The sequence below is a fragment of the Pinus tabuliformis genome, chromosome J, assembly GCF_031772625.1.
Source record: "Pinus tabuliformis cultivar Carrire ecotype Pingquan chromosome J, CPIR1, whole genome shotgun sequence".
Classification (NCBI taxonomy): domain Eukaryota; kingdom Viridiplantae; phylum Streptophyta; class Pinopsida; order Pinales; family Pinaceae; genus Pinus; species Pinus tabuliformis.
Genome location: NC_142295.1, coordinates 753,406,606 through 753,433,553, shown reverse-complemented (window position 1 = coordinate 753,433,553; position 26,948 = coordinate 753,406,606). Strand labels below are relative to the sequence as shown.

Sequence of the window (26,948 nt, the reverse complement as noted above, 5' to 3'; positions counted from 1 at the left end):
TAGTCCTTGTCAAGGAGCTCCACTAGCTCACGAGACCACTCACCTTGTATGTCCTCGGGTCATTCCTAATAATGCTATGGTTCTAGGTGTTCCCTGGCATCATCAACCTTTAGGAATTGGGCAGTTCAACTTTCTATGGCATGGCCCCATCATGGTGTGCCGTATTATACCTCCAATCCATGTGTTCATGTATAGGAATCCTTGGCCTATGCCTAGTAACGAGCACACCTATACGTGACCTATTAGCCTGAGTTACGCTTGTACATATTGTACATAGGAGTGTGTGTGATATTTTTATCCCTCTTTTGGTTTGGTGTGTGATGCGCATATTTTCCTAGTAGATCATATATGCCAAAAAATCCAAAAAAATCATAAAACCCAAAAAACAAAAAATATATATGGTCATGTTTTTACCTCATCCATGTTTTATTTCTTTCATTATGTGATTTAACCATGGGTCTAGTCTTTCTGGATGGTTTTTACAGGATAGGGTGGCATTTTTATTGCGATATCCATTGGACCTTAGGTGTGTTTCTCTTAAACTTGGCATATAGGGGTAGGTCACATATCGCCATCACCGTAACATTATTCACTGTCAGTGCCATCATTGTGTCATGAGTCCGACCCCGTCAAGTTGCAACATTAGCCGCCCTCTTCTATGCATGTCGTAATTTGATAGTAGAGCCTACCTGTATATAGCTACCCTAGTTTAGCATATTTTTGTCATCTTGGTATCCATGCAGTCGTTTTTATTCTCTTTCAGAATCCCTCCTTCTGACCCACCATGACCTAGAATTTGAGCCTCATGTCCTCTTCTTTGTCATATTTCTAGCCTTACCCCAGGAGGATTCTACACTCTATCCCTCGTGATTGCCACATTCTATCAGCCTATTTTTGCATGATGAGCCTTGGTTTCCTCATTCCATCGTCATCCTCTACTTGCCCTATCATTCGCTTTCACTTGGTGTTTTACCCTTTCATGGAGGTGTTAATTTTTGGTAGCTCGGTGACAAATTCCAACCATAAGACTAGATTCCTCTTTTCGAGAAGACCAATTTTAACTTTTGAAGCACTTGATTTGGACAAGGGAAATTGGATTTTTGAAGTGAAGCCCACAATTGCACAAAATGTCAAGTCAGCCTAGAGAGACTAATTAGCCCTCCTCCAACGCCTATAAATACAAGTGACCTCCAACTCATTTGGAAACACATCGACTCACAACTTCTCATCTCTCTTCTCCTCATTGGTTCATACGAATTGCAGGGTCTCTTCACACGCGTGGGCTGGAAAAGAAGGACGAAATTTCAAATCGACAAAATCTAAAGCAGAGTACAACTTTGACCAACTTTGACCAGTGTTGACTTAGACACTCTGGGCTAAATTTTGGTTTGATCCTTTGAGGGTATTTTTGTCTTGGTAGGTCGCAATTTTTGGCATAAAAACCAAAGAAGTCTAGGCACTTTGACCATAGACCTATTGCAGACTTTTACCGCAGGAAATTGCAGATTATGACCACAGTTTGACCGAGTTTGCCTTCATGTTTTGACTTACTTTGAGTGTGAAAATTTCGTTTTTCAGAGGCCGAGTTGACTGGCACTAAGACCGAGAAAATCTGGGCAGTTTGACCAAGTGTTGACCGCAAACTTTCACCGCAGGAAATTGCAGACTGTGACAACAACTTTCTCTCCTTTGACCGATTTTGACAGGGATATCTTTGACTTTTTTGGCCTAAACATGATCAGCATTCAAGGCCACACCTATTGTTGCTTTGACCAAGTTAATTGGAGGGTTGACCGTTCACTGTTGTGGACTGGTTAGGGTAGACTTTGACTATTGTTGACTTGGACAGAATTGCAGATTTGAGATAGTTGACCAGATTTGACTTTTCATCATTAGTATATTGGATTTATGGTTGGTTGACTTGGTTGATAGTCAAAGCCTTTGACTTTGACTTTGACTCTTGTTGATATATATTGCTCGTTGTACTCTCTGCTGAGCATTTTATGACAATCTAATAGAAGAAGAATTACAAAGGGTTTTCCCCCTTGTGGGGTTTTTCCCTAGTCTTTGACCAAACCAGTGTCTCTTGTTGATGTGTTGATTGTCTCCTATTTGTCATTGCATTTACTATTGATGAATGGAAGAATTAATTACTGTTGAAAAGATTTCTAATTGAAGAACTGAATTGGGCTAAAGTAATTGATATAGAATAGAGCAGTATAAAAATTAACAGGATATCAGAGCTAAGCTAAACGACAAGCCCATAAGGAGACAAGAGTTGAAGCAATCATCTTTGGAAAGTTGAAGGAGCCTATCTAATCAAGTCAAGATGTCTTCCTCATTCTTCAAAGAACATGAGAAGTTAGGTGACTCATTGAACTTTGTTGCATGGAAGGTCAGGTTTGAAATCATCGCTAATAACAATGATGTTTTTGAATTCATTCAAGAAGTACCTGAGCCTTCGGAGAATGCTTCTACCGTTGTCAAGAACAAGCACAAGAAAGGTGAGTTAAAAGAAAAACAAATTATTGTTGATGGTTTACAAGATCATTTACTTGCTTATGTTGGGAATTTGAATAAGTCTAAGGATATGTATGATAAGTTGGTCGACTTGTATGAAGTCAACAATTTGAATGAAATCATCACCTTGAAAGATCAATTGAAAGACACAAAATGAATAAAGGAGAGACTGTGCAATCCTATATCATGAGGATCTCTCGTCTTAAAGGTCAATTGCAGAGAGTTGGAGAAACGGTACCTAACAAGGAATTGGCTATTGTGACTCTTAGTGGTCTCCCCCCTGTTTGGGAAACCTTCAATACTACCATTAGCAGCAACAACAATTTTCTGTCATTTGCTAAGCTTGTTGGAAAGCTCACTCAAGAAGAATCCAAGATGATTTAAAGAGGGAAAATTCAAAAGCATATGGAGAAGAATAACCCGCCACATTTGCTACTCAAGATGAAAGGAAAAGGAGAAAAGGAAGATCATTTAGTTCGAAAAGGTCCTCTCTCGTTTCAAGGGACTCTTATAGAAGACTAAGGGATGTTGAATGTTTCAATTGTCACAAGTGTGGTCACTATGCCCGAGACTATCCGAAAAAGAAAGATTCTCCAAGATCCGATTGAAGCTACTACAACAACAGGTATGATGATAGAAGAAGAAGCGATGATAGAAGAAGAAGTGATGATAAAAGAAGGTGAGATGATAGAAGAGAGAGAGATGATTGAAGAAGAAGAGATACTCTGGATGATCGTGAAGAAAGTCCTCGTCCTCAAAAGAAGTCAAGAAACTCCAGGTATGAAAGTAACGTAGCTACTATCCAATCTAAATACATTCTTATTTCATCCCTCTCTATTTCATCTCTTCCGGATTCGTACAATAGTTGGTTGATTGACAGGTATAAGGAAGTTCTCTCAAATCTGGTTGAGAGGGAGACTAGTTTGAAGATTATTCTCGGGGACAACTCTACATATTCAATGATGGGCTTTGGTACTGTCATATTTGATTTGGACCATGGAAAATCTATTATTCTTCATGAAGTAATGCATGTTCTGGAATTAAAGGAGAACTTGATATCTATTTCTGCCTTGGAAAATAATGGAATGAGAATAGCCTTCATTAATGGAAAGGTTCTCTCCTAGCCGAAGGGATCCTGTATGAAATATTCCTTTACTTTGGGATCTAGAATGGGAGGACTATATAGAGTCATTGGAAGACCTCTTTTAGCAAAGATCCACAACACCAATCATCGGAGTAAGATATGGCACTGAAATAAAAGGAAGTACAGTGGACCATTCCCCTCTATCATGATCAAGTCCAATGATAATTCCAACAAGATTTTGGCGCAGTGAGAGAACAGGTTTGGAAGGATACTATAGCCGAAGAATCAATTATGAAGAAAGATGTTTGGGATATTAGCTTTGAAAGGTACAAGGAGGAAGTATGTATCGATCAATCTCAAAGGTTTGATGTACAAGACAGGAAGTTTCTCATTAGCAATTTGAAGCAAGCACCCCCAGCCTATGCCTATATTGACAATTACTTGGTGAAGCTTAATATCTCAAGAAGCAAACTGGTCTAAGGTATGAATTTGACTTTGCCTTTATATATTGATAATCTATTCCTGATAGGTAGAAAGCCTCAGGCAATTAAGCATAGTAAGGATTGTGGTATGAGATATACTTAGAGAGATATGAGACTATATGGATACAGTAGATTTCATCTACTTCGATTGATGAGCAGATTGCAGCATGAATTGATGTGACCCTTCTAAACAAGGTTATGGGTTGACTGAGGACACTGAGTCGGCTCTTCCCCCCCTGTCTGAGCTCCCAGGGTGAGGAATTAAGATGTAGAGCTCCTGGGGTTGAGGGATCTTTGGACAATAGGGTGTCACCCCTATCTGTTACCCATAGGGTCGAATATGTTGCTCCCCTATCTTGGTCTATGCAGAGTATACCCCAATTGGCATCTGTGTTTCCCACCCATCTGGCCAATGGGTGTTGGCTGCTTGAGTTAGGCGCGATCCTTACTATTTATGGTAAGTGGCATCCAGCTCAAGCTAGAGATGCAAGTGTTCTACCACTTGACTCTTCTAGGTCATGTTGGGACCGCTAGAAGAGTTTCCCTAGTTGTAGCATTGGCTCCCGCTCGCAGAGTTTCTCAGGTCGTAGCATTGGATCCCCGTTGGCAGAGTTTCCTGGGTTGTAGCATTGGGTCCCCACTAACAGAGTTTCCCAGGTGGTAGCATTAGCTCCCCACTAGCAGAGTTTCCCAGGTTGTAGCATTGACTCCCCGCTGGCAGAGTTTCCCAGGTCGTAGCATTGGCTCCCCGCTAATAGAAGTTTCCCGAGTCGTAGCATTGGCTCCCCGTTGGCAATGATTCTGGGTGGTAGAAAGTGGCTCCCTAATGGATAGAGGGTGGTAGTTGAACCTCCCCTATGATTTTTCTTCTTTATATTTGAGAATGTTTTAGCAGATGGAGTCGAGCAGAGATGAGATGACAGGGTACTTACAATGATTACATGATACAGTTGGAATTTCCCCCTAGTTGAGACGGTGTGTTAATTTTTGGCAGCTTAGTGACAAATTCCAACCATAGGACTAGATTCCTCTTTTCGAGAGGACCAATTTTGACTTTTGAAGCACTTGATTTGGACAAGGGAAATTGGGCTTTTTAAGTGAAGCCCACAGTTGCACAAATTGTCAAGTTGGCCTAGAGAGACTAATTAGCCCTCCTCCAACGCCTATAAATACAAGTGACCTCCAACTCATTTGGACACACATCAACTCACAACTTCTCATCTCTCCTCTCCTCATTGGTTCGTACAAATTGCAGGGTCTCTTCACACGTGTGGGCTGGAAAAGAAGGACGAAATTTCAGGTGGACAAAATCTGAAGCAGACTGCAACTTTGACCAACGTTGACTTTGACTTTCTGGGCTAAATTTTGGTTCGATCTTTTGAGGGCATTTCTGTCTTGGTAGGCCACAATTTTTGGCATAAAAACTGAGGAAGTCTGGGCACTTTGACCGCAGACCTATTGCAGACTTTGACCGCAGGAAATTGCAGATTTTGACCACAGTTTGACCGAGTTTGCCTTCATGTTTTGACTTGCTTTGAGTGTGAAAATTTCGTTTTTCAGAGGCCAAGTTGACTGGCACTAAGACCGAGAAAATTTGGGCAGTTTGACCAAGTGTTGACCACAGACTTTGACTGCAGGAAATTGCAGACTGTGACAGCAGCTTTCTCTCTCTTTTGACCGATTTTGACAGGGATATCTTTGACTGTTTTGGGCTAAACTTGACCAGCATTCAAGGCCGCATTTATTGCTGCTTTGACCAAGTTAATTGGAGGGTTGACCATTGACTGTTGTGGACTGGTTAGGGCAGACTTTGACTGCTGTTGACTTGGACAGAATTGCAGATTTGAGACAGTTGACCAGATTTGACTTTTCATCATTGGTATATTGGATTTATGGTTGGTTGACTTGGTTGATAGTCAAAGCCTTTGACTTTGACTCTTGTTGATAGATATTGCTCATTGTACTCTCTGCTGAACATTTTATGACAATCTAATAGAAGAAGAATTACAAAGGGTTTTCCCCCTTGTGGGGTTTTTCCTTGGTCTTTGACCAAACTGGTGTCTCTTGTTGATGTGTTGATTGTCTCCTATTTGTCATTGCATTTACTGTTCTATCTTCAATTACTGTTGATGAATGGAAGAATTAATTACTGTTGAAAAGATTGCTAATTGAAGAATTGAATTGGGCTAAAGTAATTGATACAGAATAGAGCAGTGTAAAAATTAACATGGTATCAGAGCTAAGGTGAAGGACAAGCCCATAAGGAGACGAGTTGAAGCAATCATCTTTGGAAAGTTGAAGGAGCCTATCTAATCAAGTCAAGATGTCTTCCTCATTCTTCAAGGAACATGAGAAGTTGGGTGACTCATCAAACTTTGTTGCATGGAAGGTCAGGTTGGAAATCATAGCTGATAACAATGATGTTTTGGAATTCATTCAAGGAAAAGTACCTGAGCCTCCGGAGAATGCTTCTGCTGTTGTCAAGAACAAGCACAAGAAAGGTGAGTTAAAAGAAAAACAAATTATTGTTGATGGTTTAAAAGATCATTTACTTGCTTATGTTGGGAATTTGAATAAGTCTAAGGATATGTATGATAAGTTGGTCGGCTTGTATGAAGTCAACAATTTGAACGAAATCATCACCTTGAAAAATCAACTGAAAGACACAAAAATGAATAAAGGAGAGACTATGCAATCCTATATCATGAGGATCTCTCATCTTAAAGATCAATTGCAAAGAGTTGGAGAAACTGTACCTGACAAGGAATTGGTTATTGTGACTCTTAGAGGTCTCCCTCCTATTTGGGAAACCTTCATTACTACCATTAGCAACAACAACAATTTTCCGTCATTTGATGAACTTGTTGGAAAGCTCACTCAAGAAGAATCCAAGATGATTTCATGAGGGAGAATTCAAAAGCATGGAGAAGAACCCGTCACATTTGCTACTCAAGATAAAAGGAAAAGGGGAAAAGGAAGATCATCTAGTTCGAAAAGGTCCTCTCCCGATTCAAGGGACTCTTATAGAAGACTAAGGGATGTCGAATGTTTCAATTGTCACAAGCATGGTCACTATGCCCGAGACTATCCAAAAAAGAAAGATTCTCCAAGATCTAATCGAAGCTAGTACAACAACAGGATGATGATGTAAGAAGAAGCAATGATCGAAGAAGAAGTGATGATAAAAGAAGGTGAGATGATAGAAGAGAGAGAGATGATCGAAGAAGAAGAGATACTCCAAATGATCGTGAAGAAAGTCCTCGTCCTCAAAAGAAGTCAAGAAACTCCAGGTATGAAAGTAATGTAGCTACTATCCAATCTGAATACATTCTTATTTCAGCCCTCTTTAGTTCTTCTCCTCCAAATTCGTACAATAGCTAGCTGGTTGATAGTGGGGCTTCTAGACACCTCACCGGGTATAAGGAAGTTCTCTCAAATCTAGTTGAGAGGGAGACAAGTTTGAAGATTATTCTCAGGGACAACTCTACATATTCAGTGATGGGCTTTGGTACTATCAGATTTGATTTGGACTATGGAAATCTATTATTCTTCATGAAGTAATGTATGTTTCGGAATTAAAGAAGAACCTGATATCTATTTCTGCCTTGGAAGATAATGGAATGAGAATAGCCTTCATTAATGGAAAGGTTCTCTCCTAGCTGAAGGGATCTCGTATGAAAGATTCCTTTACTTTGGGATTTAGAATGGGAGGACTGTATAGAGTCATTGGAATACCTCTTTTAGCAAAGATCCATGACACCAATCATCAGAGTAAGATATGGCACCGAAATAAAAGGAAGTCTTGGCAACCATTCCCCTCTATCAGGATCAAGTCTGATGATAATTCCGAACAGGATATTGGAGCAATGAGAGAACAGGTTTGGAAGGATACTATGGCCGAAGAATCAATTATGAAGAAAGATGTTTGGGACATTAGCTTTGAAAGGTACAAGTAGGAAGTATGTATCGATCAATCTCAAAGGTTTGATGTGCAGGGCAAGAAGTTTCTTATTAGCAGTTTGAAGCAAGCACCCCGAGCCTACCCCCGTATTGACAACTACTTGTTGAAGCTTAATATCTCAAGAAGCAAATTGGTCCAAGGTATGAATTTGACTTTGACTTTATATATTGATGATCTATTCCTGACATGTAGCAAGCCTCAGGTGATTAAGCATAGTATGGATTGTGTTCCGAGATATACTTAGAGAGATATGAGTCTATATGGATACACCAGATTTCGTCATACTTAGATTGATGAGCAGATTGCATCATGGATTGATGTGACCCTTTTGAACAAGGGTTTGGGCTGATAGAGGACACAGAGTTTGCTCTTCCCACCTATCTGAGCTCCCAGGGTGAGGAATTGAGATGTAAAGCTCCTGAGGTTGAGGGATCTCTGGACATTAGGGTGTCACCCCTATCTGTCACCCATAGGGTCAGAGATGTTGTTCCCCTATCTTGGTCTATGCAAAGTATACCCCAGTTGGCATCTGTCTTTCCCACCCATCTGGCTAATGGGTGTTGGCTACTTGAGTTAGGCACGATCCTTACTATTTATGGTAAGTGGCATCCCACTCAAGCTAGAGATGCAAGTGGTCTACCACTTGACTCTTCTGGGTCATGTTGGGTCTACCGATAGAGTTTCCCCTGTTGTAGCATTGACTCCCTGTTGGAAGAGTTTCTTGAGTCGTAGCATTGGCTCCCCACTGGCAAAGTTTCCCGAGTTGTAGCATTGGCTCCCCGTTGGCAAAATTTCTCGGGTGGGAGCATTGGCTCCCTACTAGTAGAGTTTCACAGGTTGTAGCATTGGCTCCCCCTAGTTATCTCCCTAGTTGAGAGGGAGCCTGAGCCCTGAGGAGAAAAGGCCATGAGGATGTTTGAGATCGAAGAATAGCTAAAGCACTACAGACAGGTTGTTTATGATTGGTGAAGCTGCAAACAAAAACTTGGTTACGTTGAAAAGTGTTGAGGCTGAGTTTGGTGCTGTTGGAAAACTGAAAAAGGAAGCTTCCAATAAGATGAATTTGGATGATGATTTAAGCAGCATCGGAATAACCAAAAACCCCAAAGGTTTGTGCTAAACATATATGTATATATATTGAAAGTTTATTATTGATTCGGGTTGTGATTATGCAGGATCTCTTTGTAAGAAGGTTAAACGTTTGAAGCACGCTTGGATTGGTGGATACATCTGGTTTAGTTGATAAGGAGAGATGAAGCATCTTGGGGCAACAAGATGCTTGGGGGGACATCTAGTCGGCCTGTGATGATATCTAGATCCCAAAGTAGGGTGGGTGGCGTTGGTCTTAGAGCTTTGACCTTGGATACGCACCTAGATCCCTGGGTTGGTGTTAGAGTGGAAGTTTGATAGTACCTAGAGTGGTTGAAGCTTGGAACACACCTTAGTCCCAACCAAATTAGATACCTTGGTTAAGTATCTAATCTGTAGCATTGTATGTGTTGTGACTCTTCGTAGAGTATACTACTTTGAGATCTTCCATGTACCTCTATATATATGTAATTATGAATACCTCCCTAGTCAAGAGGGAGTGTTGAAGAATGTATCTAGTGTCGGTCTTCATAATTATATTTGAGTCATGAAAAAAAAAATCTATTTATAAAAGAATTTTTTATTGACTTATTAAAGCATGGGTTTCATGCTTGGGTCAATGGTCAATAGGTCAAAAGCACCCATTGTGTGCTCTAGGGTTTGTGTCTTATGTCAAAAATCAATGTCATGATGTATAAGACCCTTCTTGGGTTCATTGTATTAAAGAAAGAAATTTATTTTAGTCATGTTAACCCCTCCACCATCAAGTCAACCTCAATCACAAGAAGTCAGCATCAAACACAAGAAGTCGGCCACAAGTTGTCTAGTTGGCCTCATGAAGGGACACATCCACCTTATGAAGACTATATATAAAGAAGCATTCAACCTTGAAGACGCCATTGTTACCCACCATTTTGTGGGTAATATCCCTAAGAAAAAAAATTCTCCGAGTCCGTCCTCAGTCGGTAGCCACCAACCCCTTGCAGCCACCAGCTAGTTCATTGTGCCATTTCTCCGCCACCTAAGCCAGCCATGTGGTCCCTCTCCCATCTTCCACGATCGTATATTTGAAGGTGGGCCTCCCGAATCTAAAGGTATGCCTTGTCATTTGGAAATTGAGTATTGTAGTTTGCTTATCATGGACACTTCTGGGCATGGATTAATGGCGGGATTCTGCATAAAGAATGGGCTAGGTTTGTGCTTTTGTCCCCTAGCCCCCTTTTAGGAATTAACATTGGATTCCAGTCCCGTGGGATCTCTTTTACTGAATATTTGGTTCCACAGATGGTAATTCACGCGAAACCCTGATTTTGGTCGCGTGTCCCCCCTTCCTTATCCGCTTATATTACCCGCCTTTCCATTCATTATTACCCCATTCATCATTTCTCCCCCCTGGGTCCACATTCCTCCACTGGGTCTGCATAGGGTTAGCTTGCCCCACCCCCTTGCCCACAACTTGGGTCATGGCCTATAATGAAGCCCAGAGGTTGATGTAGCTGAAAAGAAAGATAAAAACATATATGACCACATTCAACAAGAAAATGTACAACAAAATGCAAAAGATGGTCGGGACAAATACATTTAGCACATGGGAAAAAGCCAATACATGAGCTCTACCCCATCATCATAGCCATCACCCTGGTTCCTACAGGTTCTATGAGCCTTCTTCATCATATAGGAGCCCATGATTGTCCCAACCCCTAATGGGCGATGAACTGCCCCACCTTAAAAGGGGGAATTCACTACTATATCTTATACATCATGCTCTAACCCCTTGAGCCCCAAGCAATTAATCAAAGAAAATCATAAAAGGGCAAAAGGCATAAAAAGAAGGGTGGAAAAATCAAGGTCGAGACACCTCATGTACCACGATTGCTCCCTCCTATACATTATAGACCCAAGTATGGGCTTCCCTCTTATTAGCTACCCTTGTACCCCTGCATGTGATCCGGGGCTGCCCCTTCTCATCCCCTACTTCATTCACCTATCTGTCACATGCCACCACCTTTTGAAGGATGTACCTTGAACATATTATCCCTTTAGAAGTAGAAACCACCGAATAAGGTACTTGGTTAACCCCATTTGGAGTTTAGGAGACATTGGCACATCCCAAAGCCTATTATGGAAAGGTAGGCCATTATGAAGTCCCCACTTGTATTCCATGATTTGATAAGCTCATTTACTCGATTTTTCTAATAACTTGTTGTACTAGAAGGTTGGGGGACGCATTGGATCTTATGCAAGACTGCAGATGGTTTCCATCTTGGGTTTGATCTCCTTATACGGGGTCATAATCCTCCAGAGGGCTACATTGGCACATGTAGGGTGAGCATTGAGAGCCATGTGCCTCCACAACAGCAGATTGCACTCCATGGATCCCCACAGCCATTCAAAGATTACTCGTGGTTCACTTATTGGACGAGGAGGATGCACCTAATCCATCATGCCCAGTTGGCCCCAGATCTACACCATACACTTGGCAAATGATCTAGGACTTGCACGATGATGTGGCATCACCTACACCACCATCCTAGCCCTTGCAGGCGATATACACGCATCTTTGATTTGTTTGGAGACCCATGAGGACACTTGTGTGCCCCCACATGTCATTTGGAGCACCACAGGTTATTACAAGGGGCTAACCCCTTGTCCACTGCTTTTGAGGGTCGTATTCTTCATTGTGGCACCCATAGACCTCATTACGCCTCTTAGAGGGCCCTACAACATGCATAGATTATTATTTGACCTCTTGAGAGGCTTACTTTTTCATTGTTGAGCTAGTTTGGTGGGCTTGTCACCAAAAGTTGAATTATTAGAACATTATTTTATTTTTTGGGCTTATGCAGGCCAAGGAGGCTAATTCAAACTCCTAAGTTGCGTATAAATACAAGTGAGATGAGCTCATTTGCTCATCATCACTTTGGTTTGAATCTCTTATCTCTCTTGAGAATTTCGCACTTTTTCTAAGGATGAATTGGATATTTATGGATGAGTTTTGATGTATGGATATTGGTCTATGGATCTCGGTGATGAGTTGGAAGATGAGTCCTCATTGGGGCTGCAGGACAGGCAGGATGATTTTGAGAGCACATGTGTTGAGGAAAATGAAGTTATGGAAAGTAAGGTCGAGACTGACCTTACCTTTCTAAAGGATATCAGTCCTGGTGACTCTCCTTTTGAGAACCTTGAGGAAGGTGATCCCGTGAGCTCCTTGGAAAATGACATTGGAGATTATTTCTGCATTGAAAAGGAGAAATGGGAGATTGTTGGGCCCCAATTTGATTGTGCTCCCATTTATGATACTGACAAGGAAGATGAGATTAAGATTTGTTTTTCCTTTATCCCAGACATTACTTGCGATGACATATCCATCAATACCTTTGGGAAGGAGATTTATTATTTTCCCTTGCATGAAAGACAATTGGAAGTGATTGATTCTCCTTTTAACAAAAGCCCAATCTTTGATGCTTATAATGAGGAAAGCAATGAGGCTCCCACCTACCCACCTTATGACTATGTATTCAAATCACTTGAGCCTTTAGATTGTGGGGAAGGAAATCCCGTTGAATATGATACTTCGCCCTCCCCTTTGCCTTTCCCTCTTGTTCATCACCTTGAGTCTTTCTCAAGTAATTCCCTCATCTCTTTTGATATGACCTCGAGTGACCATGCCCCTTTTACCCTTTCTGAATATGTTGTCAAGAAAGAACTCTTCATTGAATATACTTTATCCCCTTTGACCCATCCTCAAGATTATGATCACTCTGCGACCTCCCTTCTCCGATGTGACCATCACATTGAGAGACCTATTTGTTGCACTCCTTTCTCTCACCCTTCGTTCCCCTCTCATCACAACCGTGTGACATCCTCAAAGCATGATATTACAAACAATGGTTGTGATGAGGAGTTTTTGAGAGTGATCATTCATTCCACCATTGTGTACCTAGAAGGAAAGCCCGGGACCTCTAGATTGACCAATTTTCTTTCTCCTAGGACTTCCCTTTGCCTCAGATGGAGATCATATTTTCCCGCTTCATCTGCCATGTGACTATGCCCACATTCGATTTGGGGGTTGCTACATGAGTAATCATACTGGCAGGCATATGTATATTGATGTGATGATATGTTGGTTGCACTGGCTTTATGATTACACTTAGTATTAGCCTTACTATATGCATGTTAGGGTAGGATGCATTGCATGTTTATTTTCACATTAGAACTAAGATCATATGATATTTCTCATGGTAGATTAGATGCATCTGAATTAAAATATGCATATTTTATTTTATGTTGGTTTTACGGCCTAAGATATAGCATGTGCAATCATGAGATGCCGCGAAAGCATGTTGCCCCGTGTTTTTCCATCTATTATAGGTGATAGGTCTACGATAACCAAGAGATTGCTAGAGTTCTCGTGACCTCCCGTTTGAGTAGCTTCCCCACTTCTTCGAGAGATCACATCCCAATTGGAGCCAGACGTTACCCACCATTTTGTGGGTAATATCCCTAGGAGAATTTTTTCTCCGAGACGGTCCTCAGCAGACAACCAGCAGCCCCTTGCAACTACCAGCTAGTTCATTGTGCCATTTCTCCACTACCTAAGCCAGCGATGTGGCCCCTCACCCATCTGCCATGATCGTATGTTTGAAGGTGGGCCTCCCGAATCTAAAGGTATGCCTTGTCATTTGGAAATTGAGTATTGTAGTTTACTTATCATGGACACTTCTGGGCATGGATTAATGGGGGGATTCGGCGGAAGAATGGGCTAGGTCTGTGCTTTTGTCCCCTAGCCCTCTTTTAAGAATTAACCTTGGATTCTAATCCTATGGGATCTCTTTTACTGACCATTTAGTTCTAGCGATGGTATTTCACGGGAAACCCTGATTTTGGTTGCACAATCCCGCTCCCTTATCTGCTTATATTACCCCCCTTTCCATTCATTATTACCCCATTCATCATTTCTCCTGTCTGGGTCCACATTCCTCCATTGGGTCCGCATAGGGCTAGCTTTCCCCTTCCCCTTGCCCACAACTTGGGTCATGGCCTGGAATGAAGCCTAGAGGTTGATGCAGCTGAAAAGAAAGATAAAAGCATATATGGCCACATTCAACAGGAAAATGTACCACATAATGCAAAAGATGGTCGAGACAAATACATTTAGCACGTGGGCAAAAGCCAAAACATGAGCTCTACCCCATCATCATGGCCATCACCCTAGTTCCTACAAGTTCTATGAGCCTTCTTCATCATATAGGAGCCCATGATTGTCCCAACCCTTGGTGGGTGTTGAACTGTCCCACCTTAAAAGGGGGATTCACTGCTATATCTTCTACATCATGCTCTAACCTCTTGAGCCTCAAGCAGTTAATCAAAGAAAATCATAAAAAGGCAAAAGGCATAAAAAGAAGCGTGGAAAAATCAAGGTCGGGACACCTCATGTACCACGATTGCTCCCTCCTATATATTATAGACCCAAGTATGGGCTTCCCTCTTATTAGCTACCCTTGTACCCTAGCATGTGACCCAGGGCTGCCCCTTCTCATCCCCTATTTCATTCACCTATCTGTCACATGCCACCACCTTTTGAAGGATGTACCTTGAACATATTATCCCCTTTAGAAGTAGAAACCACCTAATAGGGTTCTTGGTTAACTGCATTTGGAGTTTAGGAAACATTTCCACATCCCGCAACCCATTATGGAAGGGCACGCCATTATGAAGTCCCCACCTGTGGTCCATGATTTGGTAAGCTCATTTACTCGATTTCTCTAATGACTTGTTGTACTGGAAGACTAGGGGATGCATTGGATCTTATGCAGGATTGCAAATGGTTTCCATCTTGGGTTTGGTCTCCCTATATGGGGTCCTAATCCTCCAAAGGGCTACATTAGCACATGTAAGGTGAGCGTTGAGAGCCATGGGCCTCCATAGCAGCAGATTGCACTCCATGGATCCCCACGGCCATTCAAAGATTGCTCATGGTTCACTTATTGGACGAGGAGGATGCACCTGATCCATCATGCCCAGTTGGCCCTAGATCTACACCATACACTTGGCAGATGATCCAAGACTTGCACGATGATGTGGCATCACCTACACCATCATCCTAGCCCTTGCAGGCGATCTATAGGCATCTTCGATTTGTTTGGAGACCCATGAGGACACTTATGTGCCCTCACATGTCATTTAGAGCACCACAAGTTATTACAAGGGGCCAACCCCTTGTCCACTGCTTTTGAGGGTCCTATTCTTCATTGTGGCACCCATGGACCTCATTAGGCCTCTTAGAGGGCCCTACGACATGCATATATTATTATTTGACCTCTTGAGAGGCTTACTTTTTCATTTTTTAGCAGTTTGGTGGGCTTGTCACCAAAAGTTGAATTATTAGAACATATTTTATTTTTGGGGCTTATGTAAGCCAAGGAGGCTAATTCGAACTCCTAAGTTGTATATAAATATAAGTGAGATGAGCTCATTTTCTCCTCATCACTTTGGTTTGGATCTCTTATCTCTCTTGAGATTTTCGCACCTTTTCTAAGGATGAATTGAAGATTTATGGATGAGTTTTGATGTATGGATATTGGTCTATCTTCTCTTGGAGCTTCTTTATTGTGAATTGTGAATGGCTGGATATACTCTATTACATGTAAGTACGTGCTTTCAATGTTATTTTTGTTTACTTTTGTCATATATGTTGGACTGGGATTTTCGTTGTTCTAGGGCATAATTGTTGCATGCCTTTACCGCTTAATATTATAGGATTTGTCTCTATTATAGCATTTCCTTCAATGTATGGCCATGTAATAGGAGCGAAATCTCCTAGGGGTCAAATTTGACCTTGACAAGCCATTTCTCTTGCACATTGAAGTATAAAAGTTGCAAGGTTGCTTCTTATTGACCTAGAAGGCAAATGAAATGATCTTGAGGCCTCCTTGACTGGGAACCAAGAAATCCTACTCTTACTCAACATAGACTCCATTCTCCCAAATATTAAGGCACTGATCTACCAAGGGTGGTCACTAAAATCTACATTTTCTCACATCCTTCCGAGACTAGCCATATTGAGGTGACGAGGGTATCAATTTCCCAGCAAGCTAGCCATCAAAAAAATTCTATCTCCTAGGGTCTCCTACACTAGCCTTTCCTCTACCCCTCCTCCAATTTTGAAGCAATTCTGACTGTGGAGCTGAAGAAAAGTCAAGCCCTAGCTTCGGGATCAAAACTTGCCCTGGCATCCCCAAGGCTAGTACCTCATAGGGTCAAGACAACCTCTTCTAGTGAAATTATTTTCTTGATCCTTTCCCCACTTTGTCTAGGCTAAGAATATCATTGGTTGCTTCATAGCTTCCTCATATCCTAGACCAGGTCCACTTGGCCCCGTGTGGTCCCGCTCCTTCAAAAGCAGTGCTGCGGGGGAGCGCCCCCCCCCCCGGATCCCGCTCCCAATCTGCGCTCCGGGCGAGAGTGACTCGGGAGCGGGTCGGGAGCGCGCTCCCTAAAAAAAAATTTGCTCCCTGCCTTTTCAGGAGCAATTTCGGGAGCGTTTTGCCTTTTTTGAAATTTTTTTTGTAGTAATGTTTGAAATGCAATAATTTTTAAAGAAACAAATAATTTTTGAGTGGGGCAGTTTAATGATCAAGTCTAGGCCCTAGTATTGATATGCTATTCTCGTTAATATTCATTTTCATCCTTTTACTTAAGTTTTTAACATTACCATGAAATGACTCAGGATGTTTGGGAGTGGTTCCGGCCTCATTGGATTTCATATGGAAAAAGTAGAATTTTAGATTTCATTCAAAATCCAAGACTTATCAGTTTTTCAGGATTTCAGGATTGGGGGATTGCAATGTTTCCATTGAATTTTGTCATGTATTAGGGTATGGAACTCGTATTTAATCAAGAGCACCAATCCCTCTATGTACCTTGATGTTAGTGACATTGGTTGTCGAACTCCTCTATCATGACCCTCCTAAAAATGTATGCATCACTCAAACAAAATCTTCACTTGACATGCTATGCTTGTTCTATCTAATTTTAATGCTTAGAGGGTGATATTAATGACAAAGATCCCTATACAGAGACAGAGGTAATGACAAAGATACCTCTGGATATTAATGCTTAGAGGGTGATATTAATGACGAAGATCCTGATTTTCCAACAAGACTAAAAAATTAGACATTTCTCGTGGTGGCAACAGGCCCAAGCATAAGAAATAGATAATAGATTTACTTCTCTTTTCTAGTTTCTAGTAGCTTTGATAACTATTGACTCTTTCATATTTATTATGATATTTTTTAAACAATATATGACAATTTAAGTTTGAAGTTGGCAATTATAACTCATTAGTAATGAATTATGAATATGATGCTTCATGAAAGTTGAAAGTTGTTTTATTTCATTTCATTTTATAACATTTCATTTCATGTTAGATATTATTTGTTGTAATGGTTACACTTAGCTTACAAGTACAACTTTGGTGATCAATGATGATAAATGTTATATATTGAATTTTGAAAGCTTGAAACTTTAAGATTGATGAATCATGAGACTCAATATGTTGTATGTTACTATGTTACTAACTTGTGGACGTGGTTGATGAAGATTATAACTTCTAGATGATTGTTGTTGTATGGTTCAATCTATGTTTTTTTAATGTTTTTTATATCTAATTCATTATCTACATGTTTTTGTTGACATATATGTATCAAAATATAAAAAATATATATATTATATAAAAAACGCTCCGAGATTCACTCCCAAACCGAGAGCTTCTGAAAATGTCACTCCCGCTCCCAAGTAACACTGTTCAAAAGACTATTCTTCAAGAACCATCCAAGATACCAATTCTAACAAGCATTTTAGGGATTGGGGAACTCCTTCACAAGCCTATTCCCATAAACCTAGCCCTCAAAAACCTCTCTTCCTTTCCTTAGAAATACATAGTACCTTGCTTAGAAAGCAAGCAAGCTCTATGCTTCAAACTTTTTGGGAAAGGGTTTGGGTCACTCATGTCCATTGACTTATCATTCATTAGTGACTCCATACATATCGAATCTCCTCCCATCGGTGAAAGTTCGTAAATAGAAGGGAGCCTTAGCTAAGGTGACAGTGGGCCAAGTCTCCATATGTTGCCCTTGGCCTAGCATTTTCCCTTTAGGGATCCCCCTTAGGTCCCCTGCTAGTTTGAGCGGTAACAGGCACCATTCAATCTACAATTCTATTGAAAAAAGAAGTTTGCATAAGCAATAAAGAAGAAATGCCTATGAAGAGGAATAAAGGTAGTGCAGGGCTGAAGTTTCTATGATTGCAAGAGACAAAAATAAGAGATGACATAAAGGGTCGAAACCCTTGTTCTTGAAGAGCTGTTTTGGAAGAAGACTACTCCAACTAAAAGGTTGACTTGATGGATGGAGAGAGGTTTAGGTCAAGGGTCTAGGATGATCTCAATTTAATTTTGATTCTACTAAGAAAGAATTTGACTGGGTTTTCCCTTCCTTGGGGGTTTTGCCCTGCCTTAGTGCCTACGTCTTGTGTTCTCTCGTTGTCTTTGAAGTTTTGGCAATTGTCTTCATGATAAACATAATAATAACGAAGAAGAAATAAGAACTAATCACAAGAAATTGTCAAGTGAAAGAGAAATCAATTTAATAAGAAGCCCTAACTATGTTGCCCTATATTTCTCAACAGATTCCATCACTAAGAACTTATCCAACCATAATGAATTGTTTTCTTTTTAACTTTCTTCTTCTTTGAACATTTATCTAAAAGATTATTTGTGTTCCCACAATGAAGACAAGGATGGAGATCAAAACACTCTGTCTCCATAAGGCCAACTTGATGACAATGCTAGCACTCAAGACTTTCCCAAATGTGTTTATCCTTAACTATATCATTAACCTTTAACTCTTGCATCAAAAAAATTCTGAATCTTTAGCAAGAGTCCTGGCACTCACAAACTGAATTGGTTTAGAGTAATCGAGAATATAAAAGTTGATGTCTTTTTCATATTCTAAACCATGTCGATTCCTACTTAATTACAATTTTTCCCGAAGTCTAACAGTAAATTTGGAGAGATCATTTTGTGCTTGTTGATGTTCATGAACGTTTTTTTTTGTGACGTCACAAAGAAATCAAGTTCGCATTCACTTATATTTTCTTTTGGTATCACTCTATGCTTTGACATATTCTGCTAGTGACTCATTTCAACAATACTTCTCTTCATCAATTCATTGTTAATGAATGATTCCATCTCATAACCAGTTAAAGAATCATCAATCATATATTTGTTGCATTTATATCGCCCATTTGCATTAGGTCACTTGTGTCAAAAACAGCATTAACCATTTACATTAGGTCATTTATGTCACAATTTGCATCAACCATGTTCTCAATTCACATTGTTAACATTTCGTGCTCCTTTTCAATTACTTTTAGTGAGGTGATTTGAATAGTTTATCCTTCAAATCAATTTTCTTGTGAAGATCAATAACCCAATTATACAAATCATGTAAGGAGTCTTATAGTTCTTTAATTTCATTATTGTCATTTTGCAAATGCTTTCATTCTTTACTCATTTTAAATTTGTGATTGTCACACCCACTTGTTAGTGTCATTCTTACTTGTACCTGTCACCAAAAAACTGTAAGGTGTCGAGTACTACCAATCATGCACCCCAAGGTGTACTTTTAATATGATTAGACTTTGATAAAAAAGAACTCCTTATTCAGTTTCAGGTGGGTCTTTTTGACTAGTCACAACTGATATTTTACTTTGAAAGCCTCTGCAAATCCCACCTTTATTACAAATGAATGACTCAACCTTCACTAAAGAGAAACTTTGAACTACAATTTTCACATAATACAGATGTGTCACCGAATCGTTTTTAAATTCACAAAAGCGTTAAATTTGCGAGAACTTAAATATTTTTAACTATTATATGCACCATTGTTGTTTATCCACATAATGAGGGCATGCAAATTTCAATTGTATGCTTGTTTTGTTTGCCAAAGTAAAGTTGAGTGTCAAATACTACACACAAAACATAATAAGCATCCAAGAAAATCATGCACCATACACAAGCACAAATGTCCTAGACACCCTTATTCCAATGATAGGACAGATCTAGGACATATCTACCACCAGAAAATGATACTTTTCATTAAAATATGTAACACGCAAAGCTCTCAACTAGGCTTCTTTTCCCCTTTTCAATAAGGCTATGCAACCTTTGTCTTTGAATCTAATTGCATATTTAAAACACGTACATTTTTTACCAAAAAACTTACAATTTTGTTTTTCAAAACATTTTACATTGTTTGGCAACCAAGCCTTCAACTATTTTGCAAGATTCCCTTCTTTTACAGGAATTCTTTGTACTCATTTTACAAAAAAAACACACACACAACAAATGATTTTGTCAAAAACCTTCCTGAATTGTTTTTAGTCAAATGACTAAAATTAACAAAGATAACCCATTAGACATCTCAATGACACTATCTTAAAGACACCTTCACATTGCCTCGTATCTATGTACAATCTACAAATCATGAAATTATTTTACTATAGCTTTGGCAGACCATCAAAATTTCATTGATATGATCTCACTAATCAAGACTTCAGTTGAAAAAATGAAAAATACCCATTTGAATAATCACTTGAACATCCTTTCCATAATTGTTATCTCAAAAAGAGATAGTTCTACAGTAAGGAAAACACAATTTGCATTTGTAACGTTCATTTTTCTATTTTGGGTGAATTGTTTCAGCGAGATTTTCTCCATTAGAGTTGATTTTTTAGTCAATCTTTAAAGGGCTTTGATAGATTTCTAAAAGACCTTTCCAATGCTACATAGTATGCTTAGTTTGGTTGTGTATAATGACTATAATCTACATTTAATGACTATATATCCAATGATTGCATATAATCCAGTTTTTACGAGATGAATATCTAGAAATCGAAAATGAATCTTGAAAATTATAAAAATACTTTTTTGTACTCTTTTGAATCTATTTTCCAATGCAACTAAAATCACTGAAAACAAATAAAAATGAAAGAGAAATCTTAATTTTACCAACAAACACTCCAAAAATAGTGAATTTCCCCTTTAATAACGTGTTCTCCTTGGATTGTGTGTATTTCAACGTTGGTTCTCTCTTCTTCACTATTGCCCTTATTCAATAGGCCCATAACAGTTAATATCCATCATTCTCATTGCGACGTCATCACTATAGCCACTGTAGCTCATTACATAGAACAGCACTAGCATGCTCTTTACCGTAAGTTACATTTCTCATGGATCACTACCATGAGGAGCTACATACCTCACCTTCCATGAATTGCCACCATGGAGTTATCGGGCCCTTGAAACTCAAGAGGCTTTGATACAATGTTAAACTATTCAATGAGACATGACACAAGAACTGATGGAAAAAGCTTTAGCCATCCCAACAATATATTCATTCAATGATATCAATATATAGTACATGGATGTAATCACATTGAGTGCCAAGACATTGACAACTCATAAAAAGATAAGGATGACTCCTCATCAAGAATAGGGATGACACATCATCAACGATAAGGATGACAAGTTACAACTCATAAAGTACTGCTCTCTGACTTCATGATTATTTAAGGCCACATATGCTAATAATCGTTAGTTGATCTAAATCTGCAAATCTAAATATTTAAGCAAAGTCTTTCGGTAGAAATCACATAAGAGAAATTTCTCTTATGTGATTTCTACCGAAAGACTTTGCTTAATTTATTATGGATCACATAACCCTGAATACAAAAAAAATCTAATCATGTTACGAATTGGCTTGGTGAAGTGCAAAACATGCTTAACTTGTGACCAAAAATGAGGATTCAAGAATGGTAGCTTGCACCATAGAAGCACTATCTCCGTCTGATGTATTATGTATCCTCAACTACTCCTATAAATCATTCACCACATTATTAGCCTACAAGGCATTGATCCAATCACACTATTTATGCTTCACAGTATCATGCATCAAAAGATTCAACGTGTGAACCAAACAACAAGACCTAAAAAGGTGAGGATGTACCTACTCAATAATTTTTTCCAACTCACTTACAATCGGTTACATTATCAGTAATTACTTGAATCACATTGGATGACCCATGATTTTTAATAGGAGGTCTCCAAATTTATAAGATGCAACAAATGATGAGGAGTCATGGGTTGCAAGGAACATTGCACCACTAGCGACGCACCAAGAACATTTATTAAATGTTACCTTTTAACATTTGTCCAAACGTCGAATACAACAAAAACCTTGCTATCCATCCACTCCCTAGAGCTCTCTAGACTTTAGCTTTTTCCTTATCTAGCAATATAGTTCCATTTTTCTCATATCCACAACTATTGTATTCTTTAAGGCCATTACAAATGGCTTTAACCATAGCATGTGCATAGAGGGAGAGAAGAACATTAAATGGTATACCAAATAAATAGGGTAAAGTTATGACTTTTGCATCCACATCATCCCTACCATCAACATCGAGGAGATTTGATATTGTTCTACTTGTACTTCCCTCCTCCACATGTGAGCCCTTGGCCCCACTAGTGACTAGCATCAAGGGAACTAAATGTGGCAAATTTAGAATGGTCAAACACTCCCTATGTGGCATCAAATTGAAATATTTATCTTTTAGGACACATTTTGTGTGCTTCCCCTTCCTTGATATATTCTCTTCATTTGATATTAGGGGCAAACTTTAATCACGCCAACAGTGGCCTTGTCAGCCAGCGATGTCCCACAAAGATACATCCCCAGGCAAGTATATGAACCAGTGCAAGGCTTGCCCTCATGACAATCACTTTTGTACATAAATTTTGTAGTTTCGCCCTCTTTCCTCTACCAAGTTTTGTCACATACTTCCATAAGGCTGTTGAATCAAGTTTGTTTGTAACTTCATCCTCACTTTGACCTTCATTTCCTTCATCCCCTTCCAAACCTTCACCATTTTTAAAGAATGGGTCCGGTCATTCTGAACATCATCCTATTCTTTCTTATCATGCCTATTCCCTACTAACACCATAAGCATAAAAAATGGAAGCATACACCAAATGAAGAACATTTTCTTCAAGTCTTGGATGACAAACCTGCAATACGATGAGGGAGAAGAAGAAATGGTAAAGAATAGAAGAGAACATATCCATAAAAAAGAAAAACAACACAAAGAAATAAAAATAAAATCCAAATAATGGGGTTTCAGCTCACCTCTTCAACTCTCTAACTGTTAAGAATAGTGGAATGTGATTATAGCAGCCTTCGATCTCTTCCAAGCTCTCGCCAATATGCTTTGCTCAGAAACCAGCAAGCTCCTCTGTCAGAACCCTAGAGCCTTGGATACATGGAATGATGAAATGGAATAACAAACATGACGAAGAAGGGGTTTAACACTTCCTAAGCTTTTGCCTTGACCTCAAGTGCCAATTGGGCCTTCCCGTAGGCCCCATAATGTCTTTAAAAAACAAAAAGGCAAAAAAGAGAAAATCTTTTGGATTCTCTGAGAGCATTCGGAAGCATTGAGGGAATGTGACCATGAGCATTTGACAGCAAGGCCGAGAGTGAGGTCGCAGCATGGGGGAGTATGTTCCCGATTGAAGTTCGGACAATGAACATAGATGATTTTTAAAGCATTGGGAGCGTTCTTCCAGGAACACTCAAAAGACAGAATCATTTTGGGAGCATGCACCCTGGACCACTGCTAAAACAAACCCCAAGGGAACGTGCTTTTGGAACAGATTGCTGCCCTTTGGGTATGGTTCTGTAACATGCATTATCCAAAATGAAGCAACCTTGGATGAAGCATGTTTTTCTGGACACACTATCTTAGGCAGGACATGCTTAAATCCAAGGCGAGAGATTTGACCAGAATTTCATAGGAGAAGTTTAGTAGCATTATACATCTCCAACGACTGATGAGCCATGGGTATTCATAGACGTTTGATGTTTTATGCATACATTAGCAACACAAATTTGTGCTAAATTTCGTCATCTTCTCCAACGATTGTTGAGCACGGCTGTTAAGCAAGATCTTTATAGAAATGCCTTTCTAATATTAATTTTGGGATTCAAATCTTCTGGAGGGATTTAAGGCCAAAGGAAAGTTTCTTCCTAGAAAAGGTGTGCTTTTACGCTAAGATATTTGGGACCTACAGAGATGAGATTGGTTACATTGGGGGAATCTATCTAGGTAGTAAACTGATAAGTCTTATCGTAGACATTGCCAAAGGGTGTGCTTTTACGCTAAGATATTTGGGACCAGCAGAGAGGCGATTGCTTCCATTGGGGGAATCTATCAAGGTAGTAAACTAATAACTCTTATCGTAGACATTGTCTCAGTTTTGACCCAAGAGATAGATTTAAGGTAGCTTCAAATGGTAAAGATGCCAGCTGGAAAGAAAGCATGCAGCCTAATAGCAAATCCAATTACAACATCATATGCATGCACTTCATTGGTAGATCAGGCAAAGACATTCAATTGCTGACCAAGTAAATCACCGATGGAAATTAAATGACCAAGAAGATCGGTGACTAAAAATAATCAATGTATACGCAGATGTATGAGTGACTTTATACTCGGAGTAACTGGATGGTTCGTCCTTATTCAAGCTTTTCCTAATGAAGACAAGTTATCAGGACAATTTTTTGTGTGCAGTATGGGAGATAGCAACACATCAAGCATATATTTTGGGACTATGGATTTGCTGAGTCCTTGTTGGCATCTCCCTTCATTTTTGCCCTGCCCAGTGGAGGGCAGTTCTTCTTGGTGAATCAGCTTTATGTGCTGCAGCCTTTCAGCGTTTTTTCTCTGTTTTTTAGATGGAAGACTCTTTTTTCTTCTGTTTAATTATTGTAAATGTACTTTTGAAGGTAGCAAGGAGGTCTTTCAAAGGTTCTTGGGGTGGCCACGAGAGGTTAACAGGGTCGGTTAAAGCAGGGTATTGTTTTACCCCCGCCAGAATTCAAAACTCATATAAGTGGCAGGTTTGCCCCGCAAGCATGGCCGAAAGTAGGTAGAAGGATCGTAAGCCTCAGCATTTCAAATAGATGCCAAAGATCGTGTCCTTTTAAACTATGGTAGGGTCTCGGATTCTATGGGGCACCTAGTGAGCATGTGGGAACCAATCTCCGACCTGCACATCATCTATTTTTGCAATTCGGTAATATAATTTGTTTTCTCATAACTACAAGAAGGAAAAAAACACAGGAATAGGTCTGGTTCCCACATGAACAAAAAACCAGACTAGTCAATTGCCGCAAGAGGACCTCCAATTTTAATATAGTCGAACCCAATTCATGATTTCATATTCTTCCACTGAACTTCGTGAATGGGTTGTCTGCAAGCTGAGAGACATACCTTTCGGCCGACAAATGGCTGCGGGAAAACGAGATCATCATATACGCAATTCTCTGCTATGAGCTCCCCAACAAGCTCCGGTTCATGGCTATTGATCCTAGAATAGAACTCCCTCACAACCTCCGATGCAGAACGCGGTGACAGAACAATCTCCGTTCTTGTAGAAGTGGCGAGGACAGCGGAGTTTCGATTAGGCCGCCCGTTTTTAGCCATGGCTTTGCATTTGAGAAGGCCCCACGCAGTGTTATTCATCGTCAATGTAGAGAATTGCGCAGGTCCACGGGGAATTGGGTCGATACAGAGGCCATTCTTAGGAGGTGTGGAATGCAGGGATAAGAAGTCGTGCAATACAGCAGCCTTGCATATCACTGGAAATGTGCAGAGCGCCATTGAAGAGAGTGAAAGAATGCCGTTTGTAATTGTAATTCTTGTTGTGCTATATAGAAGAGAAATTATTTTAATGTGTATAAAGTTAAAGATAGTTTATGGGGAAGATTGTTTCTTCATGTCTTTGATGTATTTGGTGTTTTTTTTCTGTGACACTTCACAATAAATGCTCTTAGCTTCTGGTTAAATAGATTATCCCAAGAGCTAGCTGCCAGCGTATTTGCATAATTTTAACTGTTGTCTTTGAAGGCTTCATATTCTAAAATGAAATGTTTTTCTGTTTCCACCTTTCCGGAAGAACAAAAAATGCATACCCTTTCCTCTCACACTTCCTTTGGCCTTTTCCACCGCCCTGTTTCACAACGGGGTTGATGAAAATTAGTCCTTAAATGAGCAATAAGAATTTTGGCTCTCCAAGAGATATTGGCCTCTATGTATGCTTTTGGTTGATGATCATGAGTGGGATTAAACACTTCAATATAGTAATTTTTCTTTCTTCCTAGCTCCTTATCCCAAGTACGTTTGTGGAACTTTTCCATAACGAAAGCATTTATCTCTGTTGTTTATGGGACACGTGTTCAAGCAAATACCACATTTACTAAACCATTTGTTATTTTGTTGCATCTAAGTTTTTTTGCTCTTGCACAATCTATCATTAAAAACAACCTTAGGCCATCTACCATCTTCCATTTGCTCAATTTTTTTAAATACCTTTTGACTCGCACCATAGCAATTGCTTCAATAGGGGCAGTCCTGTTTCACTTAACAAGATATCATAAGACACTGCACTTTTAATCTTAAATTTGTTTGTAATCAAACGCTTCTGAATTTTCTCAATTTGTCTCCACTGCATGTCGGAGGTACTGCTAGCCCACAGTTCACAACCATAGAGAATCACCGGAATCACTAGAAGCCCAAAAAGAGTTTGAGTGGTCTTCCAGTGCCGTAACTCTGCCTCTCTACACCTATTTTGAAAAGCATAAAACGCCTTCCAACCTCCCAAAGTTCTTTTCTTTTTACAACCATTCTA

At 39.8% G+C, this 26,948-nt stretch overlaps 1 protein-coding gene across 1 annotated transcript in view; it reads right to left on the bottom strand.

The window, feature by feature from the left end:
- Window positions 1-25,966, bottom strand: part of LOC149228923 (uncharacterized) — a 36,942-nt gene extending 10,976 nt beyond the window's left edge. Inside the window, exon 1 of the mRNA XM_089378416.1 lies at window positions 25,532-25,966. Within this exon, the coding sequence (XP_089234542.1) occupies window positions 25,532-25,921 (390 nt within the window). The 5' untranslated portion in view covers window positions 25,922-25,966. The remainder of the gene's footprint in view (window positions 1-25,531) is intronic.
- Window positions 25,967-26,948: the final 982 nt, after the last annotated feature.